At 40.5% G+C, this 19,215-nt stretch overlaps 1 protein-coding gene across 2 annotated transcripts in view; it reads left to right on the forward strand.

Annotated features, from left to right (window-relative positions):
* Positions 1 to 4,762, forward strand: part of pcsk5b (proprotein convertase subtilisin/kexin type 5b) — a 53,971-nt gene extending 49,209 nt beyond the window's left edge. The window contains exons 20-21 of one of the 2 annotated variants that reach the window (XM_068310190.1): positions 1,092 to 1,207; positions 2,503 to 4,762. In XM_068310190.1, the coding sequence (XP_068166291.1) occupies positions 1,092 to 1,207; positions 2,503 to 2,618 (232 nt within the window). In that variant the 3' untranslated portion in view covers positions 2,619 to 4,762. The remainder of the gene's footprint in view (positions 1 to 1,091; positions 1,208 to 2,502) is intronic. The other variant, XM_068310192.1, reaches the window with a different exon arrangement.
* Positions 4,763 to 19,215: the final 14,453 nt, after the last annotated feature.

Genomic DNA, 19,215 nt, shown 5'->3' on the forward strand with positions numbered 1-19,215 from the left:
AACTCAAACAGCATTGATTGGCCGGTCCCAAATTGCCTGTAGGAGTGAGTGTGTGTGTGCGTGTTTGTATGTCTTTGTGTGTGGCTCCGCGGTGCCCTGGCGTCGTGCCCGGAGTGTCCCCCGCCTCATGCCCTATGCCAGCTGGGATAGGCTCCAGCTCCCCGTGACCCGCTATGGCAGATAAAGCGGCAGAGGATGGATGGATGGATGGATGGATGGATGGATGGATGGATGCTTACGTGAACAAAATTACAAGCAGTCACTGTGACAATAAGAAAATGTGAGGAACAAACCAAACCCTTTACTGTAGAAGCAGCTGAGACTTGTCCCCCGCTCCTTGTTACAACATGACATCAAGGATTTAAGGCTTGAACAAGCCTTTCCGGACGGGTGTTTCTTTCCACATAGCTCTGTTGGCTCACTGTTTTCGAGTTAATGATAACTCTGACAGTCAAAAGCAGGATCCCTCTGTTTGATGACTAATTTTACTCCAATCACACCCACAGCCAAACTCCACATACTCATGGATCTGCCACCCATCTCTCTCTCCTTCCCCCTCCCAGTCCCTCATACTCCAGCTATAGTTTGCTCACTTGATGTCTAGATTCCTTGTCAGCTCCCATCTGCTCGGTTTATCTCCACTAAACACTTTGCTCCATTTTCACAATAGCCGGATTGTAAATGTTGTCTGTATCTGTTCTTGTATCCAAAAAAGGAAAGTCCAAGTCATGTTGTGACTGAAACGGATGAACAAATCGGAGCAGTTTTCACATTTTATGTACATCATTCCCATACATTTAAGTGCAGGATTGTTGTTTATGCAGCATTTTATTTTTAGTTTACGCACTTTGAAATGCACAGCAGGGTCACATGTGGAAAAATGCTTTCTGGCATGAAACACATTTGTCCTTGCAGTAATATGTTATAACTAAATAACCCAACCAACTACAGTAACTCACTCAATTGTAATGTCAAGTACGTAAGATAGACAGCTTTACTATCATTAAAGACCAGTTGTAACGCTAAAACAGGAGTGTTGAGTGCGACATATTGTTTAATTAAAATCCTAAAACTATTAAAACTATCGACAGGTGTGACCGTAGCTGCTACGAATGCTCGGGGCCTGGTGAGAGAAACTGCAGCAGCTGCGTCAGTGGTTACAATCTGGAGGCTGGAGTCTGCGTGGTCAGCACCATCTGCAAAGATGGTGAGTTGTCAGCTTTCTCATCTACCAGATGCCCTCATTGCGTTCCAATTTATACTTGTTGCATTTCCCCATTGAGACTGGCTAGGGCAGGGAGTTGGACGATGCGACAGATGTAATAAAAGCTGGCTTTAGTGTGTAATACCGTAGATGCAAAATATACAGTATCGTCTAAAAATGTCCAACTATCAAAGAACCAAAGGCCTCAGAGATGTAAAATACAAATCTTGAATGCACCTGTAGACGCGAGCTTTGTCTCTGAAGGTTGTACTAACATCTCCATCCACACTGCTCAGTCTTGTAGTAGGAGGCTGGTCTGTCCTTGCTTTTGCCTTTTGTGCTTTTTGTAAAAAGATTGTCCTCTATATTAATAATATAAGATCTCTGTCGAACTAAACTCAAACAGTATTTCTCCTCTTTTAACAACACAAGGCCATTCTGTCTCTGATTTATCTTATTGTACCTGCTCCTTTTATCCTGTTCCACACCAGTGGCGCTTTAGCGACAACAGTCTGTCCTTTCTTCACATCTTAGTTCCTAGTTCTTTTCTATTCACCTTGCTTTATGTGCATGTTTGACTTATATTCCTGGCTTTGCTCTTACTTTTATTTCTCACTAACCAGCTGAGGTGACGGTTTGATAATGAGGTTTCAAGAACAGCCTGTGATTTGCAGCTCCATCCACAACTTTCTAGTTAAAATGAAGCCAGGGCCAACAGATAAAGCTCTGAGGAGGAAAATGTTGTGACTGTGGGACCTTTCTGTTGATAAAAAGCATTTGACTTAAGTGCACACTCAGTCTGTTTCCAGCCCTCCTAAACCAAACCGGTTCTTTTCACATTGGAGAATTTTCAAAAGTAATATATAACATTTAAACTATTTGCTGAGTTTTTTTTACAGACTGGTGGTCCACTCTGATATCTATGATGTGAAATGAATTGTTGAATTCCAATTATTTTAAATTTGCTAATTGTGTGATTCTCTCCCTTTCTGTTTTTTTCCCCCCACAAATCTGTTTACAATCTCTCCTGAAATGGATCCAATCACTCCACTGGACTACAATCATTTTCCACCTCGATGAACATCACCTGTGATTGGATCAAAAAACTCTTCCTGTCATCTGAACCCTCTCCTGACTATTCACACGGCTCTGCCTCTCGTTCAACCGTTTCTAATGGTTTTGCCCTGTGTGTGTGTGTGTGTGTGTGTGTGTGTTTGTGTGTGTATGTGTGTGTGCTTGTTTTCCCCTTGGTATCTTTCCAAACTCTCGCTGTACTCCTCTTCCTGGTCTGTGGAAAGCAAATGAAGAATCTTGGGCGGAAGGAAGTTTCTGCGTGCTAGTTAAAAAGAATAATCTTTGCCAGAGGAAAGTGCTGCAGCAACTGTGCTGCAGAACATGCTCACAAAAGGGATGACGGGACATACTGACTGGGCAAAAAGGGAGTGCGTGGGGGATGTGGGGGTACAGCAGGCACCCCTCATTCTCAAAACCACCTGCCCACTCATTCATAGTCACATAATTTATAAGAGAATTTGTGCCTCTTAAAGGGACTGCATCGGAGGTGCGATGGCAGGACTACAACAAACCTACCTTTTTTCTGTACTGGGACACATATGTGGTCAGGGTTTAAATGACTGGGACATATTACAAGAACATATGAGCAAATGAAAACAAAAAAGAAAACAAGCAAAAGAATAAAATTGTTGGTATTTTGTGACCAAAGCATCGATGCCAAAATAATCAAACCTTCTTTCTTGTTGCCAGTGTAGGAAGCATAGCTTAAAACGGGAGCCGCTTCACCTGTGAATCTCTGAATCTCATTTTTATTTCGGCTCCACTTCCTTCCAGTGTAAACAGATGCAAAGTGAACTTGCAGCAGGGAAGGAAGGCTCTGGTTTTCTGCCTGTAAATATACATTAAAAGAAAAAAAGCTCACTCAGTAATGTGAAAATAATGTCTGTCTGGGCTGACTTTGGCTGTTTAGGGGGAGGGAGGTCAAATTCCAAGATATATATAAACCACACACATGCACTCATAAACACCAACTCAGACATATAAATCAGCTGCCGCTTGGAGATGCTACACTGTCACCGTATCCTAAGACTGATGCACATTTATGGCCCAAATTACCAAATTTCATTTGTATAAAAACAAAAACCTGCTCTCTGAATAGTGTGTGTTTCTCTTTATTGGTATGTGCGCATGTGCGTGTGTGTGCGTGTGCGTGTGAGTGTGTGTGTGTGTGTGTATGGCATTAATTCCTAATGTAGGCCCAGACAGCATTGATTCATTCCAGAGGTACTACAGATGAGTCAATAGTCATTCTTTCTGGAGCTTTCTGCAGGGAAGGAAACGCTGCAGTGAGTTATAATGGGGTACAGGGGATGCACCGATGCTCATTTCTCACTCTTGATGCAAATTTAGGATAGTGAACTTTCTGCCCAGATCTGAGTATTGATCCCATCAATCACTATGACTGGACAATTTAAGGTTTCACATTACTTGTTTTCACTGGATGAAATATAACTTGTATTTTTTACAGGGGGGTTCTTCTTTGTGTTGGTTTGGTTTGTCCGTATGCCATTTCCAATCCCTGAATAAAAGAAAGTAATTTTGTCCATTGATCTTTTTTTAAATTTCTTCTATCGGTGCATCCCTTGTTATTACTGCTCTCAAATAAAATAGTGGTATGGACATTTCTACTCTCTCATTCCATATCAACTGAAGTACACTTTCAACATAGAAGGTCAATGATCGGCACAAACAACATTTTGCCATCAGTTTTATTTTGCAGGTGAAAATGTCTCACAGACAGAGAAACTGAGAACAGTTGAGGTACAAGTCAGAGCTCGGATTTTTTTCCCCTCCCAGAAATGGGTTTTGGGTTATGCTCAGATAAATAAAAATAAAAAAATCACATTTGGTAATACAATTTTGTGCGCATTCAAAAGAAAAGTCCAAACAAGCACAATATATAATTGGTATTTTTCTATTTACATTATTATTATTATTAGAACTGAAGGAGATTAGACACCATTACTGTGGAACCAGAAATATGTTAAGATGTTAATTCACTTGAAGCCACAACTGCATCATGGCTGGAGGCCTTCAGATGTCTGGTTCCTCGTCTCCCGTCTCTGACCCATACCTGAGTAAAGTCAAAGGTTATTTTGCTGGTGCTAGTTTCTGATAAAGAACGTCACTTATGATTTTTAAGATTCTTATCCTGTTCTTGTGGGTTTTTAGACCTGCAGCTTGAGCATTTACAGTATTAGATGAATTGTTAAATTGCCAACTGGTTATGGATCTTGATGATTTGTAATAAAGATTGATGACTCCCCTGTTTTGGTTAACAAACTTATTCTTGGTCATTGTTTAAGATGACTTGAATTGACTTTAGATTGTGTGGTAGTAGACACACACACCCTCTTATAAAGCTGTTTTTATTGTGTACCTCTGACATATCTGTGACAATGCATTATTAATGTTACTCAAAGTCCTAGTTTTGAAAATCTTTTTTTTTTACGTAAGTGTTCTTATTAAAATGTTTAATCTGTTCTTGTTTGTTTTTTTCAGTTCTCTTTAATACATTGTCCTGTTCTGGTTTTGTTGACACTTTTAATCATTTCAACCATCAGCATTAGTTTGTTACTTCATCTCATTCATATTCAGTGCATTTATTTCACTAACTTCAAAATATAATTGATGAAATTATTCAAATTGAAATTATTATAAACTGTGGTTTCTAAAAACAAAGAACCACACAAATCAAGGGCTATAATTCAGGGGTTTTTCATCATACACACTGGGGTAAAATAATAGCAAATGTCCTGACTGGTAGGGGCTGTTTTATAAAGCAAACAGTCTTTATTGTTAGATTGCTTGATCCAATAAAAGAGGTGTTTTCTAAGTAACTTTTAGCCACACTTCATGTTTTTGTTAAAGCCCAACCCATGTTGTGGACCTCTTATACTCTGAAAGACAATGTGGACTGTGGACTTCAGTTTTTTTAAATATTAATTAGGGATTGGAAATAATTCCAAGATTTGCACTTCAGACTTGATGGATGATGCCCAATGATGTTTGGACAGCAATTATATGATGGCATCTTCATGAGATCTATCACACATCAAATCATCTGGAATCACATGAGTTTCATCCTGGTGGACCAGGATGTGTATATCTGTAGGGCTCATGGAAAATTCACAAATGCAAGATAACATGCAGTATACCTGTAATAATGGTACAGAAAGTTTAACTAGGACCAAATTGTAGCTGAAACTTTTCATTGGATGTCAAGTTTGATACATCTTCAAGAATTACAGAGCTTTTCATCGCCCTACATACTTTTGGACTTGGTGATGCATTTTGGGTTAAGCTATTATTTGATAGGCATGCAGACGATGTCTTACTCTTTTTGACTAACGTGAATATGTCTATGCCAGCTGTTTTCAAAGTCATAACTACTTTTAGTAAGTTTTCTGGGTACAAAACAAATTTTTCAAAATCTGAGGCCATGTTAACTGGGATTTCCCCACACCATCTCCATTTAAGTGGTGGCCTAAAGGTTTTATTTACTTTGGGATCTCTGTCACTCCATTCCTGGCAGATAGCCACAGGGTTAATTTTAATCCCCTTTTGAAATGTATCCGTGAGGATCTGGATAGATGGATTTCTTCTCCCTCGTCCACATTGGGTAGGGCTTCCTCAATCAAAATGAATATTCTGCTGAGGCTTTATTATTTTCAGATGGTCCCCATGTTGCTTAAAATAAAGCAACTGAGAGTGATCGGTCGTTCATCTGGAACAAGAAAAAACTGCAAATGAAGATGGCTTAACTGTAGATGCCTGCAGAGAATTGTGACTTAGGAGTTCCTAATATTAAACTTCATCAGCAGGCTGCACTGCTTCACTATTTAGCCGAGTGGTATATAATGGTGATCCAGGATCAGCGTGGCTGGATTTAAAATCATTTAATGCACCTGATTTATTACTGAGTCTTATTCCTTTGGGACACAAAGATCAGGAATGTTATGGATCATTATCAGAACTAGATTACAATCCTGGCAAGCAATTAAAAGCCTGGAGAGCCATATGCAAACATTAACTTCCCTGACCCCTGAACAACATAGCACTGACTTTACTGCAGGGATTTGATATCTGGAGGGATGGGTAAAATGATTATCTGTGTGATAATGGAATAATGCTCACTTTTGAGCAGGTTCGACAGAAATATGATCTCCCTGGGAATAATTTCTGTCAGTAATACAAGTTTGTACTGTTATTCAGAATAAAAAGATGTCTGATTGTCAAACCTCACAGATTACTGCTATTACAGTACTAATTACTACAAGTTACTACTGAAAAGAGGCATGAAATCAGTCCTTGGTCAGGGCTATGAGGCTCTTGGTCGTGCTGATGGTTTGTTTTCTGATTACTTAAGACGTATGGAATAACGACTTCAACCTCACGATACACGGGTCTACATGGAAAGACATATGGTAGCGTGCAAAGAAGATCTCCATACGTAAGAGGGTAAGAGAAACCCAGTTTAGAATCCCGCATCGGCTGCAGACACAAAATGAACCAAAACCAGACAGAAATGTTTACAAAATGTCAAACGGAGGTGGATGGTTATCATCAGTGCATCTGTTTGTGTTCATATTTAGGAATAGTGGTACAAAATAGTCAAGAGACTCAATCTGATCCTCAAGACACTGATTCCCAGTTTCTACTTCTTGGGGTGCCCAGCACTAATATTAAAAATTTGTGTTCCTATATTTGCTGCCCACAAAAATACATTGTTTAAATGGACTGATGATACCTCATCTACTATTGCAGGGTGGCATAAAATCACATTTGACACAAGACCACTGGAATATCTGACACACAGATTTAAGGGCAAGGCAACGAACCTTTTTTGAGGTTTGGGTACCCTTTCTAAGATATGTTGGTAGAAGATAGACTGCTGTTGTGTTAAAGGGCTTGCTGGACTGTAATGCTGCACGTTGACAGAACGTGATTTTTGGCTCATGAGGTGAGGTATTGGATTGCTCTGTATTTGTTGCTGTTCTTATTGCTCGGTCCTATTTTTTTTGTGTTCATTTTTCAGATTTTTAAAAACCAGAGACTCCATATTCTATGTGTTATGATTTAGAGATCCAAGCTAAATATTGATTTATTTTTTTTGGTGGCCCCTTTGGTCTGTTTTTCTTTCCTTTGTATTATGTGTTGTTTGATGTTCTTGTATTAATAATATTAAAACGAATAAAAATTATTTTTTAAAAATCTCTGGGTGGGATACACCCCGGACATGTCACCAGTTCATCACAAGAACATGAAGAAGGAAACTTATCACAGATTCTATGGATCTGAACCCAGGACCTTGCTGTGAGGCCTACGCACTACCATGAAATTGAACTTGTCGTCCTAAATTAGACTAAGTCAGACACTGTGGAAAAATTTCCATGAACGGAACAATAACTGAGGTACACAATGTAGGATAAATTTAATCCCAAATATTCCCTTGAGCATTTGCAGCTATTGGTGACTACAATTTCATTTACTTTCTTGGACGCAGCGGTTCTAGGTAGGAGGTGGAGGGGAATTGGGATAGAGGACAAGGTGTGGCTGATGCCGGTGTGACATCTGCCAGCAGAGCTCCCGTTCTCTAGAGTAGGCGATGTTTTTGCGAGGTCAGACGAGTCCATCACCAAGGCGAAGTCTCATTCCCCTGACTGACAGGCTCTCCGTCTCCTCCACTCTGTTCATTTCCCATCTGTCAGTGGGAGTCTGCTCAAGTTGAGTGTAGCTGTGTGGCTTTCTGTCCCTTGAGAACTTGGCTCCCTGTTTGTTTGTTTGGTTGTTTGTTTGTTTGTGTGTGTGTGTGTGTGTGTGTGCGCGTCGGGGGGGGGGGGGGGGTTGTACACAAAGAAGCTCTTTTGTTTTGAAAGTAACAATTGAGCTTTTCATAGAAAGCCAGACAGTGCAGACAACCTATCCGCTGCTTTAAAGGATGCTCTCACACAAACACCCGGCTTCTTCTTCACGCCGGAGGCAGCGTCAGTGAGCTTCATCTAATACAAAGGTGGAATACGAGACAATGTTTATGCTTCCTCTGTTATGGCAGCTTCCAGTGTGCCAGATGTGAAGATGAAGGATGATGGGTCCTCTGGAATTTATTTCTCAATACTCAGAACTCCAGTTACCACTTGGACGAATGCACACAAAGTTTAACACACTAATTCAATCATTAGCAAAATAAAGATTAGTAAAAATAGTTTTTTAATAACATTACAAGGGGGCAAATATATGATTTTGTGGGTTTCAAATGTCACCATGACAATAGTTTATCTATACTTGGAGTGCACAATGCTTTTGAAAATGCCAGTAATTCTAGAACTGCTTTGCCAGGTGTTCAAATTTCTGGCGCACAAATCTGGATTTTCCAGCCATGACTCTGAACTGGAACGACGACTTTACAACCTGCCAAAACCTGTGCATATTTTCGGCATGTGACCATGAGGCTGCAAGGAAGTCAGTAAAACAACAAGCACCAAATGTTGCTTTGTGTGATATGGTGGAGGATTCTGTTGGAGCTCTGCTCACTTCTGCAGCCGTTGCAGAAAACAATCATGAAGAGAGCTCCAGTCCAAACAAAAACAGTAATGGTTAACGCTTTTCGTTCTGGCCATGTAGTGATTAAAATGGTACTTTCAGACCAGTCTCTATTTCTTACAAGAAAGCTTGCTCAAGAGCACCTTGGCCTGGAAGTGAACTCTCCAGATAATAGTCCACACTCTTTTTTTCTGGCCTGGGATTTGAGCCTGTGACCCTAACCTAACTGTGTGTTTCTGCATAAATCTGCATAGACCTTTTAGGTGTTACAGCTAACACCTAAATGTAAAGAAGCTGAAGATTTTAACAAATTTGTGGTTTGCCTACAGTAAAAAATAATGTATTTTACTAGGGATGAATAGAGTAGATCACAAAGAACCAGGAAAATCCCTGATTATCTGTTTATTGTAGAAGCCCTCAGCAATTACAAGGAGATTGACATTTTCAAACTTTTCATAGATATTTTTTAACCTCTGAAATGTCTTTTGTACATAATACAAAAACAAGACAAAGAGAAGAAGACAAGCTGAAATAGCGCCATTATTGTGGGGGAGATGTTAGGAGTCAGACAGTAATGAGTCGGACCAGCAGTAGGATGAAAACAATAACAACTGATGGTTGGCTATAATTGGTGCTGCTAGGACGCATCACAGTGTCAACTAAAGCCACTCAAGCACAGAGAAAAAAAAAGTGTGAGCAAATACATTCAAAGTGGGTAAACAAATGCAAAACAAAGTGTGGAGCAACAAGAAGATTGGTACGTACCTTTTGAATTTTGTCGGAAAAACTTGTGGAAAGGATGTTTGTAAAATATGAATTGTGTTGTCTACCACTGCTGTCCATCAACAGGAGAGTACTTGAGTCCACATGGGGTGTGTCATCTGTGTGACATCACCTGTCTGCAATGCACAGGTCCAGAGAGAGAGGATTGTTCCAGCTGTCCGACAACACAGTGAGAACCACATTTGTCAATGTTCAAAAGATGCAAATTAACCCTGGAAGAAAGGAAAAAAACTCAAGATTGTTTTTTAATCCAGCTGTTCCATGCATTTGATATAAGTCGTTTTCCCTTTGGAAATACTCCATTTAGACCTGAAGATCATAGGTTATGGCTGAAACTGACTTGGCATGTTCAATGTGAACTACATTGTCGTTTGTAGGTTCTTAGATGATGGCCGATGCAGCATCCGATGTCAGAAGGGACGTTATGCTATGGGGGGGCAATGCCACCTCTGTCACCACACTTGCCAAGAGTGCACTGACGCAGGACCTGACAACTGCACCAGCTGTGACAGAGGTATCCTCTGCTGGGAAAAAATCTGCCATGTTCTTTTATCTTGTTTGATCAAGAAATCATCATTCCACAAGAGACATGCTGTTCCTTTATATTTCTTATTAATTGCATCATTAACTGACTGAACATAAAGCTGCTCTTGTTACAGCAGAACAAAAACCAAACTTTTCACATATTTGAACAGTTTCTTCTTTATGAAACCTTCAGGCTCAAAGATTTTAAAGTGATACATAAAGGGGTTTAGCAAGGTAATTTAAAAAATGTGTAACTGGAAAGTGAGAAAATGTTTTTCCTAAAATCGCAATGATCATAATTCTTTATTCCAGATGCCACCAATTTTCTTCTTCTTCTTTTCCTTTTGGCTTTTCCCTTCAGGGGTCGCCACAGCGAATCAATTGCCTCCATCTAACCCTGTCTTCTGCATCCTCTTCTCTCACACCAACTACCTTCATGTCCTCTTTCACTACATCCATAAACCTCCTCTTTGGTCTTCCTCTAGGCCTCCTGCCTGGCAGTTCAAAACTCAGCATCCTTCTACCAATATATTCACTATCTCTCCTCTGGACATGTCCAAACCATCTCAGTCTGGTCTCTCTGACTTTATCTCCTAAACCTCTAACATGTGCTGTCCCTCTGATGTACTCATTCCTGATCCTATCCTTCCTGGTCACTCCCAGAGAGAACCTCAGCATCTTCATCTCTGCTACCTCCAGCTCTGTCTCCTGTCTTTTCCTCAGTGACACTGTCTCTAGACCAAACAACATCGCTGGTCTCACCACAGTTTTGTACACCTTTCCCTTCATTGTAGCTGAAACTCTTCTGTCACACATCACACCTGACACTTTCCTCCACCCGTTCCATCCTGCCTGTACACACTTCTTCACCTCTTTTCCACACTCTCCATTGCTCTGGACTGTTGACCCTAAGTACTTAAAATCTCCACCTTCTTGATCTCTTCTCCCTGTAACCTCACTCTTCCACTTGGGTCCCTCTCATTCACACACATGTACTCTGTCTTACTGCGGCTAACCTTCATTCCTCTCCTTTCCAGGACAAACCTCCACCTCTCTAGCTTCTCCTCCACCTGTTTCCTGCTCTCACTACAGATCACAATGTCATCTGCAAACATCATAGTCCATGGAGATTCCTGTCTAACCTCGTCTGTCAGCCTGTCCATCACCATAGCAAACAAGAAGGGGCTCAGAGCTGATCCCTGATAGAGTCCCACCTCCACCTTGAACTCCTCTGTCACACCTACAGCACACCTCACCACTGTCTTACAGTCCTCATACATGTCCTGCACCGCTCTAACATACTTCTCTGCCACTCCAGACTTCCTCATACAATACCACAGTTCTTCTCTGGGCTCCCTGTCATGAGCTTTCTCCAGATCTACAAAAACACAATGCAGCCCCCTGTGGATGCCACCATTAAATACTTTAAATATAAATGAATGTAATTAAAGTGGTGATTCTGTCAAGCTCTGCTGATAGCTCTGTTAAACAAAGGGAATCATCATTTGTTCATTGTGTCCTTGTGCAGAGTCTTCTTTCTGTATATCTCTCAGATTTAGCTAATTGACAAGCTTACCCCAACATTTTTCAACTTACGGTCTAGGATCTCTCCGCTCAAGCTAAAAGGGGAACAACTTTTTCTTTAGTTTGAAAACAATCTTTTTAATATAAACCTGGACTTCATTAGAGGCTCAGAGATGAAGGATTATCATCTTTAAGCTTGTTGTTACAACTGATTAAAATGGTGTCACAGTCAGTGTTATGACTGTGATGAATATAAATCCTGTTATGCCCACATAATATGAGATATTATACGAGACAGCTACGATACAAGACAACTAAGGAGAAGATTAACACCAGTTTTCTCTCCAAACACACTCGCTAACCTCAAATAAGCGCACACTCTCATTAGCGGAAAGTTTGTCAGACTGTTTGCAAATGTGGTTCCATTTAATTGCAGTTCTGTCTGAGGCACCATAAGACATAACAATAATATGCAACATGAAGAGAATCTCTCTCTCTCTCTCTTTCTCACGCACGCACGCACGCACGCACACACACACACACACACACACACACACACACACACACAAAAGAACTAGTTAATACTGTGCATTGTGAATACTGACCTCCAAAGGTAATATGCAGGTTTACACCTCAACAGTTTGTACAGAACAGAGTTTAAAAAAAAATAAAGAACTTCAGAAGAACAGACGGGTACAAAGGAAAGAGATGATGACAGGTGATCACAAATAAAAAATGTCAATGCATTCCATCAAAACACACACACACACACACACACACACACACACACACACACACACACACACACACACACTGTACTTGCATAGAGGAAAGTACAGTCTTAAACGCTACTGCGAAAGTTTTGACATTCAGGGACAAACTCATGTTTTGAAAAGCTGTTTCGTGCGTGCATACGTGTGTCTCCACACGGTTGACTCCTATTCTTGTTCCCCCAAGATAAATTTGGGGTGGCCAGGTACCTCTTTCATGGTCAGTGTCGAGACGTCTGTCCAGAGGGGTTCTTCCACTCTGCTGGGGGAAAATGTGATCCGTGTCCTGAGGACTGCATCATGTGCACATCAACAAATCACTGCCTCCGCTGCAACCTGGAACACAAGCTCAAGAATGGCCAGTGCGTGCCTTTGGAATGCACCGCAGGTGAATGATGCTGGCAGAACCTCTTAAAATTTTGTTAAAAGCTAATTTTCTGATGTCACTATGGAATGCTGTTTTTCCTCAATTTGAAATTATCATCTGCATCTGATTATCCTTGAATCGATTAAGATGCTGGGAAAGATTTTAAAACAGCTGCCAGGTTTTTTAAATTCGTAGCTTGGCAGACATCACCTTGGCAGCACTAATGCATCACAGTCACCTCAAATTAGAGCACGTATTAAAAATTCAGAAAAAAAAAACGATACTCTGTAAAGAAAATACACTGCTCAAAAAAATAAAGGGAACACGTGAACAAAACAATTTACTCCAAGTCAGCCACACCTCTGTGAAATCGAACTGTCCACTTAGGAAGCAACACTAAATCAATTTCACCTGCTGTTGTGTAAAATGGAATAGACAACAGGTGGAAATTATAGGCAATTGGCAAGATACACCCGATAAAGGACTTTTGAATGCTGGCAGTGCTTTCACTCTAGTGGTAGCATGAGACGGAGTCTACAACCCACACAAGTGGCTCAGGTAGTGAAGCTCATCCAGGATGACACATCAAGGCAATTTATTACAAGAAGGTTTGGTATGTTTGTCAGCGTGGTGTCCAGAGCATACCAGGAGACAGGCCAGTACATCAGGAGACGTAGAGGAGGCCGTAGAGGGGTGGGGTTGTGCTAACAGCCCAACACCGTGCAGGATGCTTGGTATTTGCCAGAGAACACCAAGATTGGCAAATTTTCCACTGGCGCCCTGTGCTCTTCACAGATGACATTGAGCACATGAGCACGTGTGACAGACGTGACAGAGTCTTGATATGTCATGGAGAACGTTCTGCTGCCTACAACATCCTCCAGCATGACCAATTTGGCAGTGGGTCAGTAATGCTGTGGGGTGGCTTTTCTTTGAAGGGCCATAGAGCCCTCCATGTGCTCGCCAGAGGTTGCCTGATTACCGTTAGGTACCGAGATGAGATCCTCAGACCCCTCGTGAGACCATATGCTGGTGTGGTTGGCGCTGGGTTCTTCCTAATGCAAGACAATGCTTGACCTCGTGTGGCTGGAGTGTGTCAGCAGCTCCTGCAACACAAAGGCATTGATGTTATGGACTGGCCCGCCTGTTCCCCAGACCTGAATCCAACTGAGCACATCTGGGACGTTATGTCTCGCTCCATCCGCCAACACCAAGTTGCACCACAGACTGTCCAGGAGTCGGCAGATGCTTTAGACCTGGATGCTTTAGTCCAGGTCTGGGAGGAGATCCCTCAGGAGAATATCCATCGTCTCATCAAGAGTATGCCCACGCACTGTAGGGAGGTCACACAAAGTACTGAGCCTCATTTTGACTTGTTTAAAGTACCTTGCATCAAAGTTGGATCAGCTTGTAGTGTGTTTTTCCACTTTAATTTGGAGTATAACTCCAAATCCAGACCTCCATGGATTGATACATTTCATTTTCATTGATAATTTTTGTGTGATTTTGTTGTCAGTAGATTCAACTATGGAAAGAACAAGGTATTTAATAAAAGTTCCCTTTATTTTTTTGAGCAGTGTACATTACACACATGATTCTGAGACACAATAATGAAAATAATAGAAATATTCTCAGATTGACCAAGAAAAGGAAATAGTTATTTGGATTGGCATCCTGGAACTGATCTTTGTGCTTGAGTTTGAGGTCAAAAATGTTCAGTTAAAAGAAGAAGAAAAAAAAGATCTTCTGACAACAACAGATAATGTAAGTCATTTTCTGTGGCAGTATGCAACAAAGGAATCTGTGTACCATCAGCCAAAGGAAAACATAACACTTTAGTCATTACACAACAATCAACTTAACCAGAACACATAAACATGGATTTGTGAGCTGCTATCACACATTTGATGTCAACTTTTTTGATGAAATACAACACAGAAAATATTCACAGACATAAACAAATAAAAATGTGACTCCAGTCAAACGATAACTTGTTTATATTTGCTCACATCTATTCCCCTTGTTCTTTTTTCTACCCTTTGTTCTTAATTTGTTCAGTCAAAATGTGCAAGATTCATGTGAATCCCCAGAGAGATGTGAAACAAGAACACATCACCCTCTGTCACAACGAAACCAATGTAAATCGCAGCTAAAGGATGAATTGAGAAAGAGATTAAAGGTCTTAACTATGAGGAGATGGAAAGAGGAGATGTTGAGATGGACTTCAGTACACTGAGAGACAGCATTGAAAAGTTGTGGTGATGTAGGGTATGAAAATGCAAAAGACACGCCACAGCAGAGCCAGATACTTTTGATTTATTTTTACAAGTAAAACTCCACTACACTCAATATTTTTCGTAGCGAATACTCCGCCCTATAAATTATGGTCAGAGAGCTATGAGTGCCATTCTCCTTGGAAATAGATGTTACTTTAAATAAGATCTGACTGATCTGGGAAATAACATTGCAATGGTAATTCATGAGATGGATCATTTGATAGTCATATTTGTGAGATATATTCCACTTCATTTGATGAATATGTGACAAAAAATGTGGAAACATTTTCGTTTTATTTCATCCAGTGTTGATACAACTGATTCAAAACATTTTGAGTAGAAATCGTTGAATTTTAAATTGACTTTCATTTTTGTTCATCTTCCATATCAGCATTACCTATATCACACACTGTATATATTTATGTGACTCATCATTTATCTGCTGTTTTCATCAGGTGAGGTTGCAGATGCAGAGGAAGAGGACTGTCTGTCCTGTGATGAAGGCTGTAAACAATGTAAACTGAGTAAGATCACATCTGAAACTCACTCTTCACTCTTTCTCTATTCTTTTTGACCTTTTTTTTCTAAACACACATTCACAAATATGACACATGACAATCTTTATTATCTTATTATTCAGGAGTGACACATGGTGAGATTTAGGAATGTTTTTGACACAAAACCCTTTAGGTTTGTTTGACAACATATTTATGAGGCAGGGTTCTTGTTGTCACTGCTCAGACAATCCATAAATTGAACCTCAATAACTGAAACCATCAACTGAACTAGGCTCACAATCCTGAAAAGTCAAAGCACAGTGCCACTGTTTTCACTCAAAAAGAAATTTAAATCATATTTTTGCAAAGCTGTAAACAATTTTCATTGGACATGTGGATTGTTTTGGTGGAAGGAAGGGGTATTTTAGAAGACAAAATGTAGTTTTGAGTGAGTTTCACTTTGAAAGGGGTTGATGATTTTTTTTTCTCACAATGCTTCTCTTGTTTTTTCATTTGTGAAATTGAGCTGTGTTAATACTACAGAAAAGCTACCTCAAGCTGAAATCATATTAAAGACAGAAAAAATAAGTTGTTAAGTAATAGATTCACCAACTAGTTTTCATTCTGTTTCTGTCCAAAATTAAAAACCGACAAAGCCATGGATCCAGCAATGTGGGCACTAGAATAATATTTTAAAGCTGTTTTGAATAAGATTGATTGAATTTATCTAGATTGTGAAATGTGAAAGAAAGTAAACCATGTGGTGTGAGGACCCCCTAAATCACATTCCATGTGCTCACGCACACCTAACGCTGTCAGTACAACCACATAAAAACGAGAGAAACGTCCTCCACCCACAGATGATTACTAGCACAGAAAAATGTCATTGTGCTGAGTTAGTCTGAGATGAAGATGGGCTGCTATTATATCATTATGCATCCTGGGCGGAACACCTTCCTTCACCCCCACCACCACCACGGGGACCACCCAGCCCCCGACTATTCTGAAAGCTTAACAAATAACGATTGGCCCCGTGACTCAGTGCTGTAGGTTAAAGTGAAGATGAAACGGAATGCGTAGTGTCTGGCATCTAATATGGCTTTGTGCAGGCTTGTGCTTGGTCATTTCTGTGCTTCGTTTCACACATTTAAAGCAATGTGAAGACATTCTTTAGGATCACATCAGTTTTGGAAGCCTGCCTTTTTTTTGTGAGGTTACTTTTGGGTGAGGATTACGGTGAATTTAAATCAAATCAGGATTAGACACAGTAAAGGATCAAGACATAAAGACATACAGTGTTATGTATTAAAAGGAGAAGTTCCTCATATTCTGATGCCGAATATTTGTACCAAAGTTTGAGTGAATTGTACATTCAGGATTGAGTACACTTTTGTAAATGAGTTCTGTCGCTGTTCATTTTCATTTGCTGCTGGGTGACATCTATAGTTGAACTCGGCGTTTTGACAGTGTGTGATAGATGCAACAGATTCCCTAAACCATTTTATCTCCCCCATCAAATTACTTACAAATGACTTAGCTGGAATGAAAATAACTTTCATTACTTTGGCCCTCTCTCCCTAGTCTTCCTCCCTTTGGTATCTGTGCCCGTAATTCTCACATTCCTTAACTTACAACATCTCGGCTTGAGTTTTCACTGCACTGATGAAGGTTGCTGAACACGTCTTTATGACATCATTGTTTTAAACAAGATTTATACGGACAATCCTCCACTCATGCTGCTGGGAGGATTTTGGAACACTAAAGCTCACCTAGCCTCCAATTTTCCACAGTTTGGTTTCTGTGCAGCACATCGACGTCCTTGAAAAAGTGTCTTTCTCATGGATGTTGTACCTCATTACATTCACACGTTACACATCTACTGTCTTTCAGAAATCCTCATCTCAAACATAACTTGATAAACTCACAATGTCATTCTCATTTTTTTCCTGAGTCTTAATGATCATCACTTGTATTGTGTGTGAGTCATCTGTCTGTCAATGCTAGTGTAACACGTCGCTTGTAGACTGTAAATATGTATGAGTCCTCACACATTCCACAAGTGCATACTTCAGGATGTGTTTGGCAGTTTAAATTCTGTTGAAATCCCCAATCCTTTGGTTTGCACAGTTAATATTTATGCAGCCGCTATTATTTTCTGTCTTCACATAGACACAGCCTGAAGGCATGATTTCCGGCTCCTCTGTCCCTCCCACCTCTCCCCTCGCCCAGTCTCTCTCTGTATACGTAATTGCTTTCACAGGTAGTGACTTGTCGAGTGCATTGAAGTATAAACCAGTGCACTGTTGTGGGTGCTGGGAGGAAACTGTGAGTTATGGGGTGTAGGGGTGGATGGAAGCTTTTCTGGAGTGGATGAATATCCCAGGGGAAAGTACGCAGAAGATGCTTTTTACTAGTTATTTCTCTCCTACTCTCTACCTCTCCTTTTTTGCTCTACCTCTTCTTCCCCTGTCTGATCCTAACTTTTTCTCCCTCCTGCCCCTTCCTGCCCTTCCTGGCTCCTTCGGTCCTTGGAGACTTGATGACATTGTTGGACTAAAGGATGACAAGGGAGCTCTTCTCCAGTCACCTGTTGGATGGTTTGATTGACAGCAGAAACAAATTATCTAGAAGAAAAGTGTATCCTTGCTGTGTAGTTTTAAAAAAAAGTCTCATGCATTCCAGAATTACTTATTAATATCCCCTGTATATGTTGCTCAGTCTCCAGTAACAAAAAACAAATATCCAAGGGATTTACGGAGTCTGTCACTCACCAGGTGCTCGTGTTTATGTCGCTCAGCAAAGTACACTGTGAGCTGAATGGTAGCATGGATACACACACACACACGCACGCACGCACGCACACACACATACACACACACACACACACACACACATACATAACACGATAAAACAGCATGTGATGTCTGACTTTAAAAAGGTGGGAGTAACTAACAGACATTATTGATTGAGCTAAAGTTCCAATACAGGCTCTCCAACACTCATTTGAACTCTTCTTGCTAATTAAATAGCTTGATCGCTAATTTTACATTGAACACTGGAGGACAGTGATTGATCTGAGTGTCATTAGGTCTGCAGTGAACTGTGCAGTTGGTGTGTGTTGTCAGAGCGCCTCCTGCTGGCTCTAAAGGAAATGGAATTAGAGAAATCAGCCCTTTGAGAGCAAAGACAAAAGGGAATATGGAGCACATCACTCTTTATTATAACTAACAATTATATCATTATTTTCACCTTCTTTAAGATGGAAAACTGGACATTTAAAGTCTGGATATGACAGCAGATAAAGTAAGATTGCTGTTTAACTTCTACAGATGTCGATTCCAAAACTACAGAACTGCACTCCTAAACCGGTTGATCCACTCGCATCTCTTTTTATCGCCCAACACAAACAAAGAAAGGAGGAGGATAAAGTAAGAGCGTGGGTTCTTTCATCCATCTCTCCATCAGCCCAACTATTTCAGTTGAAGAGTATGACTCCAAGAGTGTAACTCAGAAGTCAAAACCCTCTATGATCAACGACCAACAGCTGAAGTTTTACCTTATGACATTTAGAAAATCTAGTTTTGGATGTGATGTGTACAAGTAGAACTCAGCCTTATTCCCTGAGGAAGATTTGTGAGTTGTTGTTGTTGTT

Source organism: Antennarius striatus, chromosome 3 (genome assembly GCF_040054535.1).
Source record: "Antennarius striatus isolate MH-2024 chromosome 3, ASM4005453v1, whole genome shotgun sequence".
Taxonomy (NCBI): domain Eukaryota; kingdom Metazoa; phylum Chordata; class Actinopteri; order Lophiiformes; family Antennariidae; genus Antennarius; species Antennarius striatus.